Consider the following 24,470-nt stretch of genomic DNA (forward strand, 5'->3'; position numbering starts at 1 on the left):
ACTTGTTTGACTCTGTCTTGGAGCAGCATCCTCCATTTACTGTAGCACCATTGGACAAATACTGTTTTTATTTATGTATGCCATAAGGTAAAAAGGATTCTAGCTGACCTGATAGTCTCATGAAAAACATATCATAGTAAATTAGTTTCTGATATCTTCTTCATAAAAAATATTTTGAAAGTAAAGGCTTAAAAAAATCCAGTTTTTAATGCTTAATTCTTGGTGATGGGTACACAAGTCTTTCTAATTATTCTCAACTTTTCTGGCCTTGTTATTAGGCCAATACTTGCTTCATAAAATGAGTTGGGAAATGCTTTCTTCCTGTTTTCTGAAAAATTTGTATAGAATTTGTATTATTATTTCCTTAAATGTTTGATGGAATTATCAGTGCGAATATTTTTGTGGATAGTTGAGGCTGGGATTTACTTTATTTTTCATATGGCATTCAGTATCCAAAGGATATCTACACACTGCATTTGATATACCACTTAAGTCTGTTATTAATTTCCCTTAGTTTCTTCTCTGCCCTTGTGTTAGCCATTTGTTGCTATCTTATTTATTCTGTACAATTTTCCATAGCCTGTATCTTGCTGATTATGTTTTCATGCTATTTAACATGTTACTGTATCCTGTGTTTCCTTAAATCGATATTTAAATCTCAGGGCACAGTGAGATTCAGGGTATGGGAGTAGGGGTTGGCAAGATACTTCATAGTTGGTGGTGTGTGTTTTCAAAGGAGGCACATAGTGTGCAGCTGTTTTGTTTTTTTTTTCTTTTCTGTTTTGCACTGTCTTGGGATATCTTTCTTTTTTTGATGTTAGAAGCTATATGTTGTTATTTCCTGTAATTTGGTCTTGAGGTCTGTGTCTGGAGAGTGGCCATAAGCCAAAATAGCCACTTCCTAGCTTGCAGGCATGTTGGTCAGATGGGACATCGGGGAGGCAACACAACAAAACACCCTTGAGGGGTGCCCACGAGGGAGGCTGACAGGAAGTCTGGAGGCAGTAGGGACGTTTCTTCATTTATTAAATGGAAGAGTTCACCAGTCTTTATGCTGATGTCACCAATCATTTTGGCTTTTCAAAAGTTTATTCTCCAGTAAATTTCTTAGACAGGGCTCATAGGAACAATAATCCTTATTTATGTTTGCAGGGTAGTTTGACTGGATTTTAAATTCTTGCCTTGAATTTTCTTTTCTAGATGATCTTAAAACATATTACTCCATGTCTTATGGCCTAGTATTGGTGTTGACAGTTCTGATGACAGTTTGACTTTCTTTCGCTTCCAAGAACTTTGCCGTTTTCCCAGACAATCAGAGCTAATTTGAAGCTTTATGTAGGGACTTTGGACAGGTAGACATCACAGTTGATGGTCAGGAACTGGTCTAGCAACTTTATGGCTTCTCAAATTGAGAGTATTTCTTGTTCTTAGGCTAGTCAGTTTCCTTTGAGAAAAATACTATTAAGTATAAGCCTGGCAGCCTAGATTCCAGGAGCCAATTGGCTGAAAGAAGTGGAGGCCTCATCATTTAGTTTATAGATTTTTGCTTCAAATAACCATTTTTTAATATGGTGTTTTATTAACCGTCTTTCTGTACCTGAAGTCTCCTAGACCACAGCCTTTCTGCTGTAAACTCTGTCGAGCAAATCTGTTCTGTTGAACTTGGAGAGGAACAGTCATATAGCCCTACTCATGTGACATGCAGAGGATATTCTGTTTATTCTAAACTAATTTACCAGTATTTATATAATTATATAGATACAATTTATACATTTATATATGTAAATTATATGTGTATAAATGCTGGTAAATTAAGAAAAAACTAATTATATATATTATATAATCATAATATATTATATATATATAAAATTATATATATATATAATTTTCTCTCTCTCTCCCCAATCACACAATCACAGCTCACTGCAGCCTCGACCTTCCCTGGCCCAGGTGATCCTCCCACCTCAGCCTCCTGAGTAGCTAGGACTGCAGGTGTGCACCATCAGGCCCAGCTGATTTTTGTAGAGATGGGGTTTCATCATTTTGCTCAGGCTGCTTTCAAACTCCTGAGCTCAGGCGATCCACCTGCCTCGGTCTCCCAAAGTGCTGTGATTACAGACATGAGCCACAGCACCTGGCCTATTTGAGATATTATAGTCAGCAAAAGATAAAAAGCCCTTCTCCACGTGGAATAAATAGTAGTTAATCAGTAATATAAAACAGTATTAGAGAGTGATATGTGCTTTGAAAACCAAGAAAGCAGGGTAATGTGACAGGTAATGATTCACGTGGTGTATTAGGATTATCAAGAAATGCTTTTTTACAATAGAAACATTTGACAGAAATCTGAGCTGTGGATTTGAGTCCTGTTGAAAGAGCCTTCCAGGTGGAGGAAAGAGCAACTATAAAAGCCTTGTAGCAGGAAGGTGCTTGCTATATCTTGGGAGGTTTTAGGGGCCTCAGTAACCTTTGGGTGGAATTATTTATTAGTTTCTGTTTTGGTTTAGTTTTTACTTTTTAAAGTCAGATTTATTGAGGCAATTTACCTATAGTAAAACCTCTTCTAGTTGTAATTCTGTGAGTTTTGACGAACATATACTGCTGTGTAACTGACCTTCAGCGTATAAAATGGGTCTGTCACCCCTAAATATTCACTACTGCCCTTTGAGGTTAGCCCTTCTCCCCATCCCAGCACCTTGGAATCACTGCACTGTTTTTTGTTCCTGTAGTTTTGCAGTTTCCAAAGTATCATATAAATGGAATCATGCAGTTATGTAGTCTTTCACATTTTTTTTTTCTTAGCATGTGAGACTATAATTTTTGTCTTTTCTCTTTATGTCTTGATCAGCCTGGTTAGAGATGTATCGATTTTATTGATACTTTGAAAGAACTGGCATTTGTTTCAATTGAATATTCTCTGTTTTTAACTTTATTTATTTATGCTCTTTTAAGATTCCTTCCTTCTGCCTGCTTTGGATTTAATATGCTCTTCTTAAGGTGGAAGTTTAAATTATTGATTTGAGAATGTCTTTCTTTTCTATTATAAGCATTTGCTGCTATAAATTTTCCTTTAAGCACTGCTTTAGCTGCTTCCTGTAAGTTTTGATATGTCATATTTTTATTTTCATTCAAAGTATTTTCTAATTTCTCTTCTGACTTTCTTTTACCCATTGTTTATTTAGAAATGTGTTATTTAACTTCTAAATATTTTGAGATTTTCAGATCCCTTTCTGTTACTGATTTCTAGTTTAAATTCATTATGGTCAGGGAGAAACCATTTCAGTTCCTTTAAATTTGTTAATGTTTGTTTTATGGCCCAGAACATATATGATTAATCTTGGTGAATGTTTCAAGTGTACTTGAAATTAATATGTGTTTTTAGCAATTGCTGGGTTGAATGTTCCATTTGGGCAAGTATGTTGGTGGATAGAATTATTCAGGCTACTGATTTTCTGTTTACTGGTTGTGTTGAAGCCTCTGATTATAACCATTGATTTGCCTGTTTCTCCTTTCAGTTCTTTAAGTTTTTTTGCTTTATATGTTTTGGAGATCTCTTGTTAGGTACATATAAATGTATATGAATTTTATGCCACTTTTGTGATTATGTAATGTGTCTCTTCATCTGTGGTAACTGTGCTTGTTCCGAAGTCTACTGTGGTAGTAATATAGCCATTCCAGGTTTCTTTGGTTAGGTTTGCATGGTCTATCTTTTTCTGTCCTTTAGCTTTTAATGGATGTTTTCTTGTTTAAAGTGGGTTTCCGTTTTTTGAGGCAAAGTCTCACTGTGTTGCCCAGGGTGGTCTTGAACTCCTGTGTTTAAGCTCGCCTCAGCCCTGTAAGTAGCTGGGATTATATGTGCATGCCACCACATCTGGCTTAAAATGGGTTTCTTATAGTCAGTGTATATTTAGATCTTTCTTTTTTATCTAATCTGACAATCTCTTGGCTTTTAATTTGTGTTTAGACTATTTTATAAAACTAATTATTGATATGATTGGATTGTAATCTGATATCTCCAATTGTTTTCTGTTCTCTACTTTTGTTTATCCTATTGTATTCCTCCTTTTGGCCTGATTTTTGATTAATTATCATTTATTTTATGGTTTCTCTAGGGTTTACAATGTATATGTCTTTAATCATAGTCTATCTTCCAATAATATTTTATTGTTGTACATATAGTATAAGAATCTTACAGTACCATGCTTCCAATTCCCATTTCCTATCTTTCTTGGTATCATCATAATTTGCTTTACTTTGGTGCATGTTGAAAACTCACAACGTGTACCTACTGAATTTGGTTTAGTCAGTTTTCTTTGGAGCAATTAGTTTTCTAAAGATGTTTTATGTTTTTCTTCATTGCAACTCTTTCTGTAACTACTTCATGTAGTTTCTGTCTATTGTTTGTATTTCTCTCTGAAATACTTTCTCATTTCTTTTTTTTTTGAGACAGAGTCTTGCTCTGTCACCCAGGCTGGAGTGCAGTGGTACAATCTCAGCGCACTGCAACCTCTGCCTCCGGGGTTCAAGTGATTCTTCTGCCTCAACCTCCCAAATAGCTGGGATTACAGATGTGCACCACCACACCTGGCTAATTTTTGTATTTTTAGTAGAGATGGGGTTTCACCATGTTGGCCAGGCTGGTCTTGAACTCTTTGACCTCAGATGATCCACCCACCTCAAGCCCCCCAGAGTGCTGGGATTACAGGCGTGAGCCACCGCATCTGGCACTTTCTCATTTTTTATAATGCAGGTCTGCCGATAATGACTTCTCTCAGTTTTTTGGGTATAGATGAGAAGGGAGCTGGGAAAAACCTTTATTTTACCCCAATTTTTCTGAGTGACATTTTTGCTGGGTTGATTGTGTTTTCGCCCTTTCCAGCTGTTAAAAGATGTGATTTCATTGTTCTTTGTTACACATACTTTTGATGAGAAATCTATGACATTTCTTATTTTTGTTCCTCTGTACATAATTTGTCATCTTTTTTGACTGCTTTCAGGGTTTATATATGGTGTGACTAGATGAGTTTAGTTGTGTTTTGATATTTGTCCTGTTTGGGCTTTTCTGAGCTACTTGGATGGATCTGTCTTTCATTATTTTTCATTTTTTCTTCAAATAGTTTCTTTGCCTCTGTCTCCCTTTTTCTCCCCCACCCCCCGGCTCCCCTGTTTTCTCCTCCTCCACTTTTTCCCTGTTCCTCTTCTTGAATTCCTAAAATTCTTACTAGATTTCTGTTTATAGTCCCACAGCCTTTGGATGTTCTGTTCAAGTTTTTTCCCCATTGTTTTCTTAGTGCATTTTAATTCAAGTAATTTATCTTGACCTATTTTCAAATCTACTGATTTTGTCCTTGGCTCTGATGAATGTACTGACAAACCCACTGAAGGTATTTTCATTTATGTTACCATGTTTTTTAATCTTTAATATATCCCTTTGACTCTTCTTTTTTCCATTTTCTCTGCTATAATAATATTCACCATCTATTCATGCATATTTTCCACTAGAAGCCTTTACCATATTAATCATAGTAATTAAAATTAAAAATTTTAGTTTCAACATTGATGTTATAGATGAGTCTGATTCTGTTGATTCCTTTATTATTTGCCTGAATTTTTTCCCTTGTTTTTATTGGGCATCTCATAATTATTGATTGAATGTCAGACATCATATCATGCATAGCAGGAGTCCCCAACCCCCGGGCTGTGGAACGGTACTGGTCTGTGGCCTGTTAGGAACTGGGCCGGACAGCAGGAGTTGAGTGGTGGGCGAGGGAGCATTATTGCCTGAGCTCCACCTCCTGTCAGATCAGCGGGGGCATTAGATTCTCATAGGAGGGTGAACCCTATTGTGAACTGTGCATACGCGGGATCTAGGTTGCATGCTCCTGGTGAGACTCTAACGCCTGATGCTCTGAAGTGCAACAATTTCATCCCCAAGCCATCTCCCCACCCTCCAACCCCCCAGCCCCACTTTTGTGGAAAAATTGTCTTCCACAAAACAGCTCCCTGTTACCAAAAAGGCTGGGGACCACAGATGTATAGCATAACAGAGACTAAGGTAAATATCATAGTATTTATGTCTGGAAATGGGGATGCCCCTTTTCTGCTAAGCTATTAGCTTGGGGTGGGGGGTTGAGCTTAGCTTGGTTTGAATTTTAGATTAATACGATTTCCTTCACTACATTACTGCTTCAGTTTCCTTTAGTTGTACCTTGTGCTTAGGGTGGGTGGAGGCTGTGTTGCTCAGATTTTGCTCCATGCTGAGCCTTTGACCTTTCTTCTACTCTTGTACCTCAGAAAATTCTCTTTCCACATTCTTAGCTCTTTCCTAGATGTTAGAGGCTCCTGCTGCTTGTTTCCTAGTGCTTGTGAGCTTGATGGTACGTATTTGGGGAGAAGGCAAGGTGGTTTGGATAGGCTTGTTAGTGTCCTTGTCCATTTTCAGTCCTAGCCAGGGCTGTTTCTGTGAGTCTCAGAAATGGAGTATTCTTGGCCATCCTGCCCCTCCTCCTCATGGCGTCTGATTGATATCTCTCGTATTTCCTATGTGAGATTGACTATCCTTCCCTTTCCCAGCAGAGGGAGACCTCTAATTATCTGGCCCCAGGAGAGTTCTTGTTCTTCCCCTAGAGTTTTATTTTATTCTTGTCCCTAGGATACTGTATCTTCACCTGTGCCCTGAGGGAAACAAGGTTTACTGCCCTTCCCCTAGTTTCTTATGGCTATTGTTTTGTGTAGATGATAATCTTGGTGATGCTTTGGGCCTTTTCTGCAATGGAGGCTCCTCACCTTTTCCAGGGTTGTACCAAGGAAAACTTTCTCTTGTTTCCCACTTGCACCCCGCTCCCGTCTTTCTCAAGAGCTCCTCACGTGTGTGGCTCCCAGGGATTCTGCATCTCACATTAGTCCACACTTATCCTTTATCATTTTAGCTGAATTATTCTTACCTATATTGTATAGTATCTAACATCTCTTTCTCCTCTCTACCACATGTGAGCTGGTGCTTATTTTCTGTCTCTCCCTGAAGCTACCTGTTTGTCCTTAGATTTTTAGGGATCTTTGTTGTCCTGTGACCTCAGATTGCTAATGGTTTTAAGAAAGTTATGATATCATAGTTTATCGTTTTTTTTTTTTTTTCCTTTTTTTAAGGTTTGGAGGGGCCCTCACTCCAGCTTTGTGCACCTTAGGCAGAAGCAGGACTGTAGACTTCTTTTCATCCGCATCTTGTACCTCAGCCTTCAGAGGTCACTTATACCTCTGGTTCTGGAGGATTCTTTGTTCTGTAGTTGTAACTGATTTGCTTGTTGATGGCTCTTCAGCTCCCTGTTCTTGCTTGCTTCTAGCATTTAGGAGAATTGAGAAAGTTATGAGCTTAGTGCTCTGTCCCTCTTCCAAAATTTTTTTTAACATTTTACATCTCCTGTTTTCTCTACCATTTTTAACTGTTATTGCAGAGCTTGAGATTTTTAACCACTGTAGGTAATTTGTGGTTGGCAATTAAGATGGCCCTTTACAACCTGATAAGGAACAGAAGTATAGCAATAGGAGGAGACTCCTTTGAAGAATCTAGAAAAATCTATTCACATACCTCAAATCAAGAACAGATTTCAGTAAGGTGTAGATGTACAGTGTTTTTCAAATTTTTGTCAGTGAATCAAGAAATACATGGTTACTCTCATTACAAAAGTATACTTGCAAAATGAAAATGCATATTCAGAAATTTCCTCTTCTCCATTAAAAAAGAAAGAAAGAAAGAAAGAAAGAAAGCTGGAGCCAGACCTACTACCTTGATTTTATGATTCACAAAGGGAATTGCCACCACCAATTTGTAAAAGTTTGTAGTGTAGGTTCCAATAAACCAGTTATGATAGAATTGTTGCCTCATTTGTACTTGGCTTGTGAATACTTGCGAGATTTTCTAACTATGTTTTGTTATTTTTTACTGTTTTATTTTTGTACTGAAAACACATCATTTCAAAAATGGATTGTGATAATTAAATTTTCTCTTATTAAGGCTGTTTATATCACTGGAAAAGAAGTTTTCAGCTTCAAAATGGTTTCTTACATGGATGCAACTGCTGGTTCTGCATACACAGATATGAATGTGGTCGACATTCAGGTTAATTTAATAGTTGGTTGCATTGAAGTAGTTTTTGTCACGAAATTTCTATATTCCATATTGGTAAGTATTTTATTAAATTATTATTTTATACTAGTTGGAAATTGCTATATGTCAAATATGGATGAAGACTAGTAAGAATTCGTTGCTTAAAATTTTTTCTGATTTTTTAAATCTTCTGGGTACCATTTATTATACCTAATAAATGTGTAGTTCCTTACTTGTATAACATCGTTTTGACATAGGAATATTCCAATTAATTGAAATATATATTTCATATATTAACATTAAGTATATGTGCATTATATATCATAAATATGTTATATATTAACTAGAACCTTCATTTTATATGTCATTGGCTTAAGTCTTCGTTTTACCTGACTTGCAACTATAATTTTAAAATACTGAATATATAATTGAAGTTTGTTTTGGTCTCAAGTCATCGTTAAGAAAAGGTTATTTTAATTTTCTAGAGACAAGGTCTTGCTCTGTCACCCAGGCTGGAGTGCAGTGGCATGATTGTAGCTCGTTGTAACCTTGAACTCCTGGATTCAAGTGATCCTCCCGCCCCAACCTCCTGAGTAGCTGAGACTACAGGCGCATATCACCATGCACATACCACCAAACTAATTTTTTTTTTTTCTTCAAGTTTTTATAGAGATGGAGTCTTGCTTTGTTGCCCAGGCTGGTCTTGAACTCCTGGCCTCAAGTGATCCTCCTGCTTTGGCCTCCCAAAGCGCTGAGATTACAGGCATTATGTCTGGCCCAAGAAAATCATTTTCGATTGCATTGTCGTTCTGTGAATATCAGGGACTTTAAGGAGTTATATTTAATCCCTATATGACTCCACCCTAAGGCATTTCAGTTCTTATTTCTGCTTTTCTTGTTTCGTTTTGTTTCGGTTTTTGTTTTTCCCTTGCTGTCAGCTGATATTTTTTCCTGTGGGTGTCATACCTATCTCCGTGACATCACTATTCATTCTTTTAAAATGCTGTCTCTGTGTTTTAGTGTATGAACTAGGTAATCAAATCTAAGGCTGTAGTGGAATAAATAGGCCAAGTGTGGCAATTCTTATAAGCAAGAAAAGTATTTGCGTGTTCATTTGAATGTATTTGGGAATGTGGAGCCCTCTTTTGTTATTTCAGAATTCTAGGTTAATTCCATATAATGTTGCTGTTTTATGATCTTTTACGCCATAAAATCATTTTGTACACAAAATTGTAAAGATAAACAAGTATTCCTTGTTGAATTTCTTGTCTTTTAAAAAAAATTAGAGTTGGGGTCTTGCTCTGCAGCCTAGGCAGGAGTGCAGTGGTGTGCTCCTAGCTCACTGCAGCCTTGAACTCGTGGGCACAAGCAAATCCCACCTAGCCTCCCAAGTAAATCTACAGGGACAACAGGCCCTGCTAATTTTTTGTTTTTAATTTTTTTTTTAAAGACACGATCTCGCTGTATTGCCCAAACTGGTCTAGAACTACTGGCCCCATTTTATCCTACTACCTCAGCCTCTTAAGTAGCTAATTTATTTTTATAACCAAAAAAATCATGTCACTTGAGCCCTCTTGTACTTATACTTAGAAATTACTAAAATGTTAATTTTTTCTTTGAACATGAAAATTAGATATAAGAGTATAAATCTAGGTAATTATATTTTATGTCATTGAAGTTTTTTTTTTGGAAATTGGAAAATTATTTTGAAACTTCTTAAACGTATTTTATTTATTTATTTACCTTATAAATATAAATAAGCTCTCTGTCCACTGAGGTTGTATAGAGAAATAGGGTTGTTCCCATTAGGGAAAGTGAGATAAGGGAAGTAGATATCTGTAAGACATTCCAGCGATCCCATTTAGCTTTGTTCTGAGGACTAGATTTTTATTTTATCTGTGTCTTTGTGTTTCCCAGTTTTTGTGGCAGAAAATTAAGATTTAATATAGACAGTAAGACTTTGAATAAATAATGCTTGGTTGTATCAAGTAAAAGTTTTTTTTTTAATGGAAGTAAAACCATAAATATCAATATATATTTAATAAGTCTTATTTATTAATAACCTTAAGAATATAATTCTGTTATCTTACAGGCTTTTATAGATAATTTTCAGGCAGCTAAACAAGCCTTGGCTGAGGCAACTGTTCAGGCAGCTGGAATGGCTGCTACTGGTGTAAAAGAACTCGCACGAAGGAGTTCCAGAATGGCACTGGATATTAACATCAAAGCCCCAGTTGTGGTCATCCCGCAGTCTCCAGTTTCTGAAAATGTTTTTGTTGCTGATTTTGGACTAATTACAATGACAAATACCTTTCATATGATAACAGAGAGCCAGAGCTCTCCCCCACCTGTGATTGATTTGATAACAATAAAGCTGAGTGAAATGCGACTATACAGGTAAGCTTTTCACAAGTATATTTGTGTGGAATGCAATATTTTTCTAACTTTTTACATTAAAGACTTTGATGTCTTGAGTAGTCTGTTTACAGTGAGATTTTATTTTATTAATTATACATAACTTAGTGATTCTTTCTTCCTTAAGTATATTTTGGCAAAATCAATTATAGTCTTCGCATTTTAAAAAACCTAGAAAGTGTCTGAAAATTTCTCCTTAGGTAATTAGGAAAACTATAAAATTTATTATCTAAGGAAGTATATTTGTGCTTTTTTGTGGTTCATTATAAATTACATGGCTATGGAAAAAATGAAGAATTTCTAATGTAATATGTTTATTCACTTTGCAAATACATTATCACCTTATCTTCTCTGTCAGTTGTTGCTGTGTCGCTGATGCTGTAATTTAAACAAACATACAGTAGCATACAACCTTATTCGTTAACCTGTATTCATTAAGCATAGGGTTAGGGAGTAGGGGGATAACCAAATGTTCAAATAGTTTGCGAGCTTTTATACTGCGTCCTCTGTGTTTCTGTGCTGTTTCTAATAGCCCATCTGAATTTATGCCCTATTTTCCAACTTGAATCCTTCTCTATTTATACTTACCAACTGCCCTCTTCCTTCTTTCTGTCATTTTTCTTTGATATAATTCTCTTGCTTGTCTCTTCACCTTATTTTTATCTCATGTTTTACTTAACTAACTCCCATTCTCTACTTCTCTTTAGCTTCCTGTGAGTCTATCTTTCCCTCCTGTGCTTTCTTCAATCAACTGAATATTTTTAAAGCAGATTTACTGAGACATAATTGACACAGAATAAGTTGCGTATCTTTTTTTTTTTTTTTTTTTGAGACAGAGTCTCGCTCTGTCGCCCAGGCTGGAGTGCAGTGGCGCGATCTCGGCTCACTGCAAGCTCCGCCTTCCGGGTTCATGCCATTCTCCTGCCTCAGCCTCTCTGAGTAGCTGGGACTACAGGCACCTGCCACCACGCCCGGCTATTTTTTTTTGTATTTTTTTAGTAGAGACAGGGTTTTGCTGTGGTCTCGATCTCCTGACCTCGTGATCTGCCCACCTCGGCCTCCCAAAGTGCTGGGATTACAAGCGTGAGCCACCGCGCCCGGCCGATATTTATTGTTTCTTTCTGCTTACTTTAGGTTTAATTTTGCTCTTTTTAAAAGTTTTTTTAGGTGATAGCTAAGATTATTGATTTGGAACATTTCTTCTTTTCTAATATATGACGTGCTATAAATTGGAGTACTTTATAATATTGTGCTATAAATTTTAAGTTACTCTATAAGTCTGTGTAGCTCTCTTCTCTCTGGTATTTTATCATATAAACTAGCTACCTTGGTTTCTCTTGGACTCTCAGCTCTTATGTTCTCTACTCTGGGGCTTTCCTGGCCTTCCCCTGGGTCCCCCCTCCCTGTACCATGGCCTGTTAATTATGGTAAAACAATAGTAAACTGGGACAATTGTAGGGCTCACCTCATTTTTTTCCCAACTCTTTGGAATCACTATCCATTTTTGATGTCTTGTGTCTTGAAAACTATTTTTAAGTAAATTTTGTCTGTCTTTTTTTTTTGGAGGGCAGGGTTGTTTCAAGCAGGAGTGTTAACCCATTCATGTTACTCCATCCTAGATGGAAGGAGAAATTTCTGTCACTTGAGCATTTATTAAGCACCAAATCTATCCCAGGCATTGTGCTAAGAATAAGAAATATAATAGTGAGCAATCTTTACAATGGATTAATAAATAATCCCTACCTCATTGGGTTGTTGCGGTAGGTACTGTTTAATAAATATAGTGGGCTGGTGCATAAAATGGGATCACATTTTGAAAAGGTTCTAGAAATTAGGTCAAAAGGGGACAAAACTAGAGGTTGGAAGGATAGTTTGGTAACTATTGCGGTAATTCACATAAGAATTATAGGTGACTTAGTCTGAGGTAGGGGAGTGAAGTAGTGGAGAGCTAAACAGAATTTATAGTAACTGATGGTTGAATGGGTGTGGGAGTTAAAGGAGAAGAGAAATTAAAATTCACTTTAGGTTACAGGCTTGGAAATCAGCATTTGATGATGATGCACTTCACTGAGATAAGACAGAACAATGCAGAAAAACCCAGTAGAATACAGATAATAATTATTTCTCTAATGGGCAAAGTAGCCTGAAAGTGGTTGCATGACTTCTACATGGAGAGATCTGGAAAGAAATCCAAAAGGCAGTGGAATATATGTGCCTAGGTGATGCACATAGGTGATGTTGTTTAGACTTCTAGGTTTAGGAGTTCTTAGTAATAATTTGTGCTAGTCACTGAAGCCATTGGAATGAGCACAGTCACAAAGAAAGCTTGTAGAGTGGGACATATGAGGAAGAATGCTGAGGAATACCAGTATTTAAATAACTGACAGAAAGAGGAACCCTCAAAAGAGACTAAGGAGCAGACAGAGAGATGAGAAACCAGGAAAATGTATTTGAGGCAGCAGTGAGGGTCCTGCTGATATTGTTAACCATGAATCAATAGTATATCATTTTTTTTTCATGCAGTACTTGGTATTTTGTATTTGGAATCCAACAGTCAGTTGGATTGAGACAAAACAATTTTTTGCCAAGCAGGTGTGACCGAAGGTAGTGGAACAGGATTTTAATGATTGAGAATCATGTTGATGGATAATGGAGAGGTGATATGGTTTGGCCATGTCCCCACCCAAATCTCATCTTGAATTGCAGCTCCCATAATTCCCACATGTTGTGGGAGGGACCTGGTGGGAGATAATTGAATCATGAGGGTGGTTCCCCCATGCTGTTCTCATGATAGTTAATAAGTCTCATGAGATCTGATGGTTTTAAAAGGGGAAACCCCTTTCGCTTGGCTCTCATCCTCTTTTTGCCTGCCACTGTGTAAGACGTGCCTCTGTGTCTCCTTTACTTTCTGCCATGCTTGTGAGGAAGGGGTCCAGTTTCAGTTTTCTGCAAATGGCTAGCCAGTTTTCCCAACACTATTTATTAAATAGGCAATCCTTTCCCCATTGCTTGTTTTTTTCAGGTTTGTCAAAAAATCAGATGGTTGTAGATGCGTGGTGTTATTTCTGAGGCCTCTGTTCTTTTCCGTTGGTCTATATATCCATTTTGGTAACAGTACCATGCTGTTTTGGTTACTGTAGTCTTGTAGTGTAGTTTGAAGTCAGGTGGTGTGATGCCTCCAGCTTTGTTCTTTTTGCTTAGGATTGTCTTGGCTATATGGGCTCTTTTTTGGTTCCATATGAAATTTGAAGTAGTTTTTTCTAATTCTGTGAAGAAAGTCAGTGGTAGCTTGATGTGAATAGCATTGAATCTATAAATTACTTTGGGCAGTGTGGACATTTACTACAATGAGATACCATCTCACACCAGTTAGAATGGCAATCATTAAAAAGCCAGGAAACAACAGATACTGGAGAGGATGTGGAGGAATAGGAACACTTTTACACTGTTGGTGTGAGTGTAAATTAGTGCAACCATTGTGGAAAACGGTCTTTTTTCACAGTTTTTTTTCAAGGATCTAGAACCAGAAATACCATTTGACCCAGCCATCCCATTATTGGGTATATACCCAAGGGATTATGAATCATTCTACTGTAAAGACATGTGCACACATATGTTTATTGCAACACTATTCACAATAGCAAACCCTTGGAACCAACCCAAATGCTCATCAATGACAGACTGGATAAAGAAAATGTGGCACATATACACCATGGAATGCTATGCAGCCATAAAAAAGAATGAGTTCATGTCCTTTGTAGGGACATGGATGAAGCTGGAAACCATCATTCTCAGCAAACTAACACGGGAACAGAAAACCAAATACCACCACATGTTCTCACTCGTAAGTGGGAGTTGAACAGTGAGAACATATGGACACAGGAGGGGGAACATCACACACCGGGGCCTGTTGGGGTGGGAGACAAGGGAAAGGATAGCATTAGGACAAATAATTAATGTATGTGGAGCTTAAAATCTAGATGATGGGTTGATGGGTGCAGCAAACCACCATGGCACATGTATACCAATGTAACAAACCTGCACATTCTGCACATGTATCCCAGAACTAGTATAAAAAGAATTATATTGTGTTTTGTGTTGTAAATAGCTTTTTTCTTAAAAATATGCTGTAAATTTTCCATGTCATTATTTTGAGTGCATAAATTTTTCCAAATATTCCTGTTTTTAGAAAATCTAAACCTGCCTTTTGTTAGAAATTTGATTCTAATATATATATACATTTTTGCTGTTATAAATCACACTATATTGATGATTGATATCTTTATTACATCAGTACTTACGTAATTGTCTACTCATTTCTTTGGGATAATTCATTTCCTGAGGATGAGTTCCTAGAAATAGAATTACTCAGTTATAGAGTGTAGCCAGTTTTTCCGGAAATAATTTTAAAATAATTGATAATTGAAAATGCAGTTGCTGGGCATATTGGCTCACACCTGTAAACCCAGCACTTTGGGAGGTTGAGGATGGCAGATTGCTTGAGCTCAGGAGTTTGAGACCAGCCTGGGCAACACGGTGAAACCCCATTTCCACAAAAAATACAAAAATTAGCTGAGTATGGTGGCATATGCCTGTCATCCCAGATACTTATGGGACTGAGGCAGGAGAATCACTTGAGCCTGGAAGATTGAGACTGCAGTGACCTGTGTTAATGCCACTGCATTCTGGCCTGGATGACAAAATGAGACTGTCTCAAAAAAACAAGCCAACCCCCAGAAAATGCAGTTTAGTTACAACTTCTTAGAAAGCTCATAAAGAAAAATAGGAATTCATGTTTGTGACTATGTTCTTTATACGTTAATCCAACTTGAATGCAATTTAGCAAATATTTATTCATTATATGGCGCATGCCAATCATCTAAGTACTGACAAAAAGCAAAGAATAAGATGAACATAGTTCCTGCCCTCATGAAGCTTTCATTCTAATTGAAAATATAGAGGACATAATAAACTATTAAAATGCAATGTATTAAATGCAGTGATGGAAAAAGTATAAGGTACGTGTGGGAGCACGTAGGAAAGGTGTATTTAATCCATATATTGGGTAGTACTGATAAAAAGTTTTTTCAGAAAGTAATCTTTTGACGTAACAGTTTTCTTTCTCGTAGTTTGTCCAAAGGACAGAAATTTACTCAAAGATATATAGATGAAGATATAGATATAGATATAGAAAATCCAAGTATTTATTATGGTGAAGAATTGGAAAATATGAAATTTTAATAATAGAAGGTTAATTAAAATACTAGTATAGCCATTTATTCTAATATGGCTATTAAAATTATATATGCATCCTAGCCTACAGAGGATAACTGAAAAAAAGAAAAGAAAATCTATGTGTGCAGCATTCCCTATGGGGCTTTTAGATTCCTTAACCTATTACCATTAAGCGGAGATCGCAAGCATGCAGACATACGTAAGTTTGGTGTCACTCTATCATTCATTCATTAAATGGCTTGGTACCAGGCATTTTGGGAGATCCCTGATGAACTCTCATATTTCTCTCATATTGATTAAATGATTGCCAAAATTCTACAGTCATGGTGTTATACCTTAATTTAAGGATTTGCTGCTAATTAAAATATAAGTACATTATTGAGGAGTAATACTTTGAGATTGTCACTTTGAGGTACAATGGGAGGCTTCTATGGTCACATTGTTACTTGAAGGGGTTCAATTGACCTACTACATTTTTGTTCATTCCTGAGCATCAGTCTTACCTTTATAAGTGCTTGGAAAGGCAAATATAGTTCAATTTAAATTGTATGTATTCAGCTATTTTAACTCATAGAAATAAAAATTTCATATGGTGCTACTTGTTTTTTATAAAATAAGGGAATATGTGATATTCTGTTACTTATCTAAATCAGTGAGTTAAAATGTTTTTATAATGATGTCTTATATAATGTTTGTTTACAAATTACATAGAGATAATTTTTTTTTTTTTTTTTTTGAGACAGAGTTTTACTCTTGTTGCCCAGGCTGGAGAGCAATGGCATGATCTCAGTTCAATGCAACCTCTGCCTCCTGGGTTCAAGTGATTCTCCTGCCTCAGCCTCCCAAGTAGCTGGGATTACAGGGGCCCACCACCACGCCTGGTTACTTTTTGTATTTTTAGTAGAGATGGGATTTCACCATGTTGGCCAGGCTGGTCTCGAACTCCTGACCTCAGGTGATCCACCTGCTTTGGCCTCCCAAAGTGCCGGGATTACAAGCATGAGCCACCACTCCTGGCCTACATAGAGATAATTCTTATTTTAATGGTTTACTATACAACTTAACAACTTATATACTTTTGCACTTTTTACCATATTACAAAATTGTATTTAAAAATACATATTTCTCCTTTTTCCTTTTTTTTTTCTTTTTTTTTTTTTGGAGACAGGGTCTCGCTCTGTTGACCAGGCTGGAGTGCAGGCAGTGATGCGATCTCGGCTCACTGCAACCTCCACCTCCCAGGTTCAAGCAGTTCTCCTACCTCAGCTTCCTAAGAAGCTGGGACTACAGGCGCATGCCACCACGGCCAGCTACTTTTTGTATTTTTAGTAGAGATGGGGTTTCACCATGTTGGCCAGGCTGGTCTCAAACTCCTGACCTTAAGTGATCTGCCCGCCTCAGCCTCTCAAAGTGCTGGGATTACAGGTATAAGCTACTGTGCCTAGCTCTATTTCTGTATAATATGGAACACTCAGCTCAGTGTAAGTCACCCAGGTTTTTAGTGGGATAGAACATCACTCAACTCATTTTGGCAGATAAAAAAAGAAGCCTGATAGATTTTTTTCCCTTTATACCCAACAAATTATTGATTTCTGCTATTTGCATGTAAAAGGATAAATTTAAGTTAATCTTTTTTTAACTACCTGAATGTATATGAAACAATTTAAAAGAACGTTATCTCTACTTATAGATCTCAATTTATTAATGATGCATACCAGGAAGTACTGGATCTACTACTGCCATTAAATCTTGAGGTGGTGGTTGAACGAAATTTATGCTGGGAGTGGTACCAGGAAGTTCCTTGTTTTAATGTAAATGCTCAACTGAAACCTATGGAGGTAACTTTTTTTGGATACTTACCAAATTTTGTTTTGCTTGTTGAAAAATATTGCTTGGGGACATAAGGCATCATTCGAGTGGAATTTGTATATACATAATCACCTTGATCAGAATTGAAATAGTGATTATATTAAACTAGAATTCATTTAAAAATGGCCTCTATTTATTCTTTTAACAAATATTACTGGAGATAAAGTGGCAAGGAAGCAATGACATTGTCTCTGACTTCATGGAACTTTCCAGTCTAATGCAGGGGTTGGTGGTGATGGTGATCTGGAAGGTATAGTAGTAGTTAGATAGTAAAAAAGTAATCAGACACATAATTAAAATAGTTATAAATTGTGGTAAATTTAATGAAGGACGCAAATAATAGGCATGGTGCTGTAGTCAATTAGGTATGTTAATATAGAATTTATTGGAAAGACTAGGTTAGAAATACTAATTTTGGAGTCACCAGCATATAGATGGCCTTTAAAGCCATGGAAATATATGAAATAATCTATACAAAGGAAGAGAAAGTATTAGAAGAATTCATAAGTTGAAAATGAAAACGGCAAATGTGTCACCACCTTAGTTTTACTTTCTTATTGGTTGACATTGCTTCAAAGATCTCTCATGGAGCTGCCCACAAGTTCATATTTTTTTCCCTTGACTGGATGAAAGTCAAAAGTGTGTCATAGGCTTTGCCGAAGTGATAGCAACATACACTCTGGGAGGTTTCTTTAAGAAACCTACTTACCAAATCCTTCTCCCCACCTCCCAGTTTCCCTTTCTATTTCTTTCTGTAAAAATTTTATTTATTAAGAGAAAACCATCATTTTAGAGATTTCAGACTTTTTTTTTTTTTTTTTTTTTGAGATGGAGTCTCGCTCTGTCGCCCAGGCTGGAGTGCAGTGGTGCAATCTCAGCTCACTGCAAGCTCCACCTCTGGGGTTCATGCCATTCTCCTACCTCAGCCTCCTGAGTATCTGGGACTACAGGCACCCGCCACCACGCCCAGCTAATTTTTTGTATTTGTGGTGGAGACGGGCTTTCACCGTGTTAGCCAGGATGGTCTCGATCTCCTGACCTCGTGATCCACCCCCCTCAGCCTCCCAAAGTGCTGGGATTACAGTCGTGAGCCGTCACGCCTGGCCGAGATTTCAGACTTTTAAGTCAAATGTATATTCAGAGCATAAAACATGATGGCATTATGAAAAATCTTAGTGTGTAAGATCATAATGGCTGCTTTAACTTATAGGGTAGGAGATGGAAGTTATCTTAAAATAAATATTTGAAGTCTATTTGTATTGGTAAGATAACAAACTTATAAAACATATAGAAACTTATAAAACATAGTGTGTTCCACCCAGCATGCTGGGGCAGTTGCCATCCCACTGGGCCCAGTTATTAGGCATATTTGCGTGGGGCAGCAAAGATACTGCTTTCTCGTGCTCTTCCCCAGGTAGAATCCATACAGAATGTCCTGGTGATGCTGCCGACAATCTGCAAGTGCCCAGCTGCCTTTTGAGGCCAACCCTCTAGGATAAAGTTGGAGCTTCCCTTACTCTGATTCACCTGAGTAGTTGTTTAGCTGCTGTTACAGCTCACCCCAGAGCCCAGATATTTGTTCCCTCCTGGGCCTCATCTTCTGTGTCAGGGAGCGGCTAGAATTGGTTGTGAAATCATTTTGTCTAATGCATCCAGACCAAGTGGAGCAGCTTGTGATTTCTGACTTGTCAGATTTTCAGTGGTTGCATACACAGCCTGTCCTGACATGTAGATACTGCAGATCAGCAGCCCCGGGATCCTTACAGTTCTTTGAACTTCCTCCACTGAGCTCCTGGCAAAAGTGAAGGAAAAGTGCCGATTAATAATCAGTATTTGAGGTGCGTGCGATAGACGGATACTAACTGGAAGACATGGTTTAGAAGTTGTAATATTTAATTTCACCTTATTATATGAACTCTTTTTGCAGTGTCTGTTACATAGTTACAAAATAAGTGTCATGAATAAAAGAATGAAGGAATGAAAGCTTAAAAAAACCCCAAAACATTAGTAGTATGTATAAGGTACACATGGACTTAATTTTAAAACACTAAATTAATGTATCGTCTTTGAAATGCAGTCAAAGAAAGCTTGGTACAAGTAAAACTTGTTAAATATTGTGGGATTCAAATTATCTCCTTGGGGTCGTAACAGCTAAAAATCCTTTTTGTTGTTTTGACAAACTTAGAAGTGAGCCAAACTCAAATATCTTTTTTTACATTATTTCTGTTGTGTTAGAGTTCTCCAGAGAGAGAGAGAGTGTGTGTGTGTGTGTGTGTGTGTGTGTGTCTGTGTGTGTGTGTGTAAAGAGAGGGAAAAGGGAGAGACTTATTTTAAGGAATTGGTGTACATGATTGCAGATGCCACCAAGTTCAAAATCTACAGGGTAGGCCAGCAGGAAGGATACCCAGGGAAGAGGTAGTGTTGGAGCTCGAATCTGAAGGCAGTCTGCTGGCAGAATTCTTGCTTGGAGGAGGTCAGTCTTTTTTTATAGAAGGCCTCCAACTTCAATACAAAACGATTGGATGAGGTCCACCTACATTATGGAGTGTAATCTGATTTACCTAGAGTCTAGAGATTTAAATATTAATTTCATCTAAAAAATATTTTCACAGAAACATTTAATGTTTGACCACATATGTAGGTACTGTGACTGAGCCAAAGTGACATACAAAATTAACCATCACAGCTATTAAGGCAGGTCTTATGCTGTTGATTTGGGACTAAATTTGTAACAGCTAGGATTTGAAATTGGCTCTTTATTTTTTTTTTGAGGCAGAGTCTCTGTTGCCCAGGCTGGAGCGCAGTGGTGCGATCTCGGCTCTCTGCAATCTCTGCCTCCCAGGTTCAAACAATTCTGCTTCAGCCACCTGAGTAGCTGGGATTACAGGTGTGCACTATGCCCGGCTAATTTTTGTATTTTCGGTAGAGTCGAGGTTTCACCGTGTTGGCTGGGCTGTTCTCTTAACTCCTGGCCTCAACTGATCTGCCCACCTCGGCCTCCCAGAGTGCTGGGCTTACAGGCGTGACCCATTGCACCTGGCCTGAAATTATTAGCTCTTTGTGTTAGTTCCTAGTTTATGTGTGGACCTAAGCATATTAACCATTTAGCTCAGTGTCTTACAAATATAAATATAAATATCAGGATTGCATTAGCTGGGCATGTTGGTGCATGGTTGTAATCCCAGTTTCTTGGGAGGCTGAGGTCAGAGATTGCGCCCAGGAGTTTGAGGCTGCAGTGAGCTAGGATTGCACCACTGCATGCCAGCCTGGGTGACAGAATGAGACCCATTCACTAACTACCTAACTAACTAAATACATTTCAGGATTATATTCCATATACCTAGGACTTCTTCGAGGTTCACATAAAATAGTTCATATAAAACACATTGTGAACTCTAAAATTTTTGATTAACCAAATGTATCATTTTTTATTATTCTACATTTGTAAAATGAGGTGCTTACTAACCAAAAAAATCCAAAGTAGATAGATAACTACTTAAAGTTCATTTTAAAAGTTTAAAATTACTATATTATTTGGTACATTAATAACAAATAGTTCTTTATTCATAACTTCATTGGTATTAGCACCTAATTTAGTTCTATATTTCACAAGCTACTAAAGAGCACATGGTCATTTAGAAAACTGAATATTCAGTTTGTAAAAATGTCTAATTGGTGTGGTGGAGGATTGAAACAGTCTTTCATTTTTCTCCTCTGAGAATTTTAACTGCAGTTAAATTCTGCAATGAAGTAGCAGTGCTAAAAAGAGCAAATCTTTTTTTTTTTAACAGTTCATTCTTAGTCAAGAAGATATAACAACTATTTTTAAAACATTGCATGGCAATATATGGTATGAAAAAGATGGTAGTGCATCACCTGCTGTAACAAAAGACCAATACAGTGCTGCTAGTGGAGTTACTACTAATGCTTCACACCATTCAGGAGGTATGTTTTTAACTTCAAATTTCTTTCTGTTTTCCTCTCTTTCTCTCTTTTTTCTTCTGTCTTCTTCCCTCCCCTTCCTTCTATCCTTTCCCTCCTTCCTCTCCTCTTTCTCCCTCCTTTCCTTCTTTCTTTCCTTCTTTTTCTTTAGCTTGGGCAAAATAAGATTTGTAAATCTCTTTCTAATCAGTAATTCCATTCAGACATCTCTAAATTGTCTGTGTTATTAGTCATTGTGTTGATTTTTTTTCTTTGAATGAAAGTTCCTAGTCCTGTTGTTAACAAAATTCCTCAATATATATTCATGTTTTCCTGACTTCCTTGTAGCTCCTCATTTTCCATTTTTCTCCCCTTCCCCCATCTTCTCCCTATCCCTAGTGTGGCATATATCCCAAACGAATCTTTTATATTGATATTAGGAATATCAAAGTATTAGAGGTGCAAAGAGAGGATGATTATTAGTAGATGGTGGAGTTTAACAAATATTTGGGAGATGGATGAAACAGAGTAGAAGGAAGCAGAACTTAGAAAGAGGCTTCATCTAATGTTGGATCCAGTGTGCTCTGTGGAATGTGGCTGGTTTCTGAGTTCAGCACCAGCGCATACAGAGGGTCAGTTAGTGCTGGGATGATGTCGCTGCGTAAGCATAAAGTTCTTATTCTGGCCTTATAGGGGATCCTCAGACCTACCTACCTCAAAATGAAACCTACTAGTTCACGAGACTCACCTTTGCAAAGCCCTGAGGTGTTACACAGCACTTTTACTCAGGGAGAATCCTAACAGAAAACCAGCTTTACATTTGCAACATTGTAGGAAACACCACCCTTACTAGCTGGAATAATCAAACCAGTCCTTTATTGTTAAATATGAATGGTCAGATATGAAGAAAATTATAAAAGCCCCAAGCATGAATGAAACTAAGATAAATAAAATCGTGTTTTCTGAAGGAAACAGATAATTGAAGTGACAGAAAAGGAAGCAGACAAACAAAAAACAAACTGACATTCTAAGAGGATTTTGAGAAGATAATACAAGAAATGGATCCCACCAGCACCACCACCTCACCCAAGGATAGGAGAGTTGCTGGAAATCCAAATATTATTGCTGAAAATTTGAAACAAAAACACTGAACATGTAATTAGAAGTATTGAGTTGGAATATTTGGTTGAGGCAATCTCCCATGACAGAGTAGAAAAAAGCACAGGGATGGAAAATGTGATAAAACTTAAGAGTGATGTTTTAGTTCAGAAGGTCCAATTCCAGAATGAGTGTTACAGAAGAAATAATTGAGGAAATGGAAGGCAATTCTTTAAAGAAGTATAGTACTCTCCTTTTACCTGCAGGGAATATGTTCCAAGACCCCAGTCGACGCCTGAAACTTTGGGTATTACCAAACCTATGTTTGGATAGTACCCAAACTATATTTTTTCCTATACATACATAGGTATCATAAAGTTGAATTTATAAATTAGGCACAGTAAGAGTTGAACAACTAATAAAATAGAACAATTATAACAGTATACTGTCATAAAAGTTACGTGAATGTGGTCTGTCTCTCAAAGTATCATAATATTTTCAGACCCCAGTTGACCTGACCACAGGTAATTCAAAGTGCAGGTAAGGGTGAGCTGCTGTAAACTGTCCAGACCTAAGTAAATATTGAAGGAAGCTCTTAGCTATAATGAATCTATTGAGTTTCCAGCAGATTGGGTAAACTAAGATTCCACATGCAAACACATTTTCATGAGATGTCAGAATGGTAAAGCTAAGATTTTCTAAAGTTTCAGAAAAAAAGCAGGCTGCCTGTCAGGGACTTAGAAAAAAATGATTGCATGATCGATTTTTGTTGTTTTTTATTTATCATCAGTAAAACATGATGGAATAAAATTCTTGGATGGTAGAAGACAATGGAAGAATCTATTCAGAATTCTAAGGAAAGTGGTTTTTGAAGCTCAGATTCTATACACAGCCAAGCCATCACCCAAAATGTGAAAAGAAAATAATTCTGAGATTTCCTGTGACTCAGTTTTCTTAGACTTCTTCATACCCATTCGTAAAAGAAATTAGTTTGAAAATGTATTTCAGAAAGTCAGGAAATCTAGGAAACAGGAAAATATGGGGTTAAAAAAACCTAGGCCTACCCAGGAGTACATTGAAAGGGAATCTCCAAATTATCTATGTGAATAGGCTAGAAATTAATTGGCTTTCATTAAAAAGTAAATGAGAATGCTTTAAGGAAAGAAAAAAGCCACGTGGAAGAATGTCCTATAGAAGAAAAATAGCATGAATTCCACATAGTATGTAGGATACAGAGTTAGCTATATTATATAACTGATATAGACAGGAAAGTGTTTTCTGTTGTTAAGAAATTTCTATACCATGTTGCAGAAGTGAAGTGGACTAAATTTTGCATAATTTTGAGCCATCGTTACAATGTGAGAAGAGAACCTCTTATTTTTCAGAGATGCACTCATTGTGACAGTGTAGCAGCAGAGGCAGTATTACTGTAAGTCTCATCATTGAAAAATACTACATGGTCAAATGGTATTTCTAGTTCTAGATATAGCAGCATGATTTATAGTCCAAGGACTATAGTCCAAGGACTATAAATCATGCTGCTATAAAGACACATGCACACGTATGTTTATTGCGGCACTATTCACAATAGCAAAGACTTGGAACCAACCCAAATGTCCAACGATAGACTGGATTAAGAAAATGTGGCACATATACACCATGGAATACTATGCAGCCATAAAAAATGATGAGTTCATGTCCTTGTAAGGACATGGATGAAACTGGAAACCATCATTCTCAGTAAACTATCGCAAGGACAAAAAACCAAACACCGCATGTTCTCACTCATAGGTGGGAATTGAGCAATGAGAACTCATGGACACAGGAA

At 37.1% G+C, this 24,470-nt stretch overlaps 1 protein-coding gene across 4 annotated transcripts in view; it reads left to right on the forward strand.

Moving 5' to 3' along the window:
* VPS13A (vacuolar protein sorting 13 homolog A) overlaps positions 1-24,470 on the forward strand; it is a 259,625-nt gene that overhangs the window by 124,962 nt on the left and 110,193 nt on the right. For all 4 annotated transcript variants that reach the window (XM_058445730.1, XM_032164338.2, XM_032164339.2 and 1 more), the window contains exons 32-35: positions 8,012-8,179; positions 10,197-10,501; positions 17,445-17,592; positions 21,415-21,568. In XM_058445730.1, coding sequence (XP_058301713.1) covers positions 8,012-8,179; positions 10,197-10,501; positions 17,445-17,592; positions 21,415-21,568 — 775 coding nt within the window. The remainder of the gene's footprint in view (positions 1-8,011; positions 8,180-10,196; positions 10,502-17,444; positions 17,593-21,414; positions 21,569-24,470) is intronic.

The sequence above is a fragment of the Hylobates moloch genome, unplaced genomic scaffold (assembly GCF_009828535.3).
Source record: "Hylobates moloch isolate HMO894 unplaced genomic scaffold, HMol_V3 SCAFFOLD_10, whole genome shotgun sequence".
Taxonomy (NCBI): Eukaryota; Metazoa; Chordata; class Mammalia; order Primates; family Hylobatidae; genus Hylobates; species Hylobates moloch.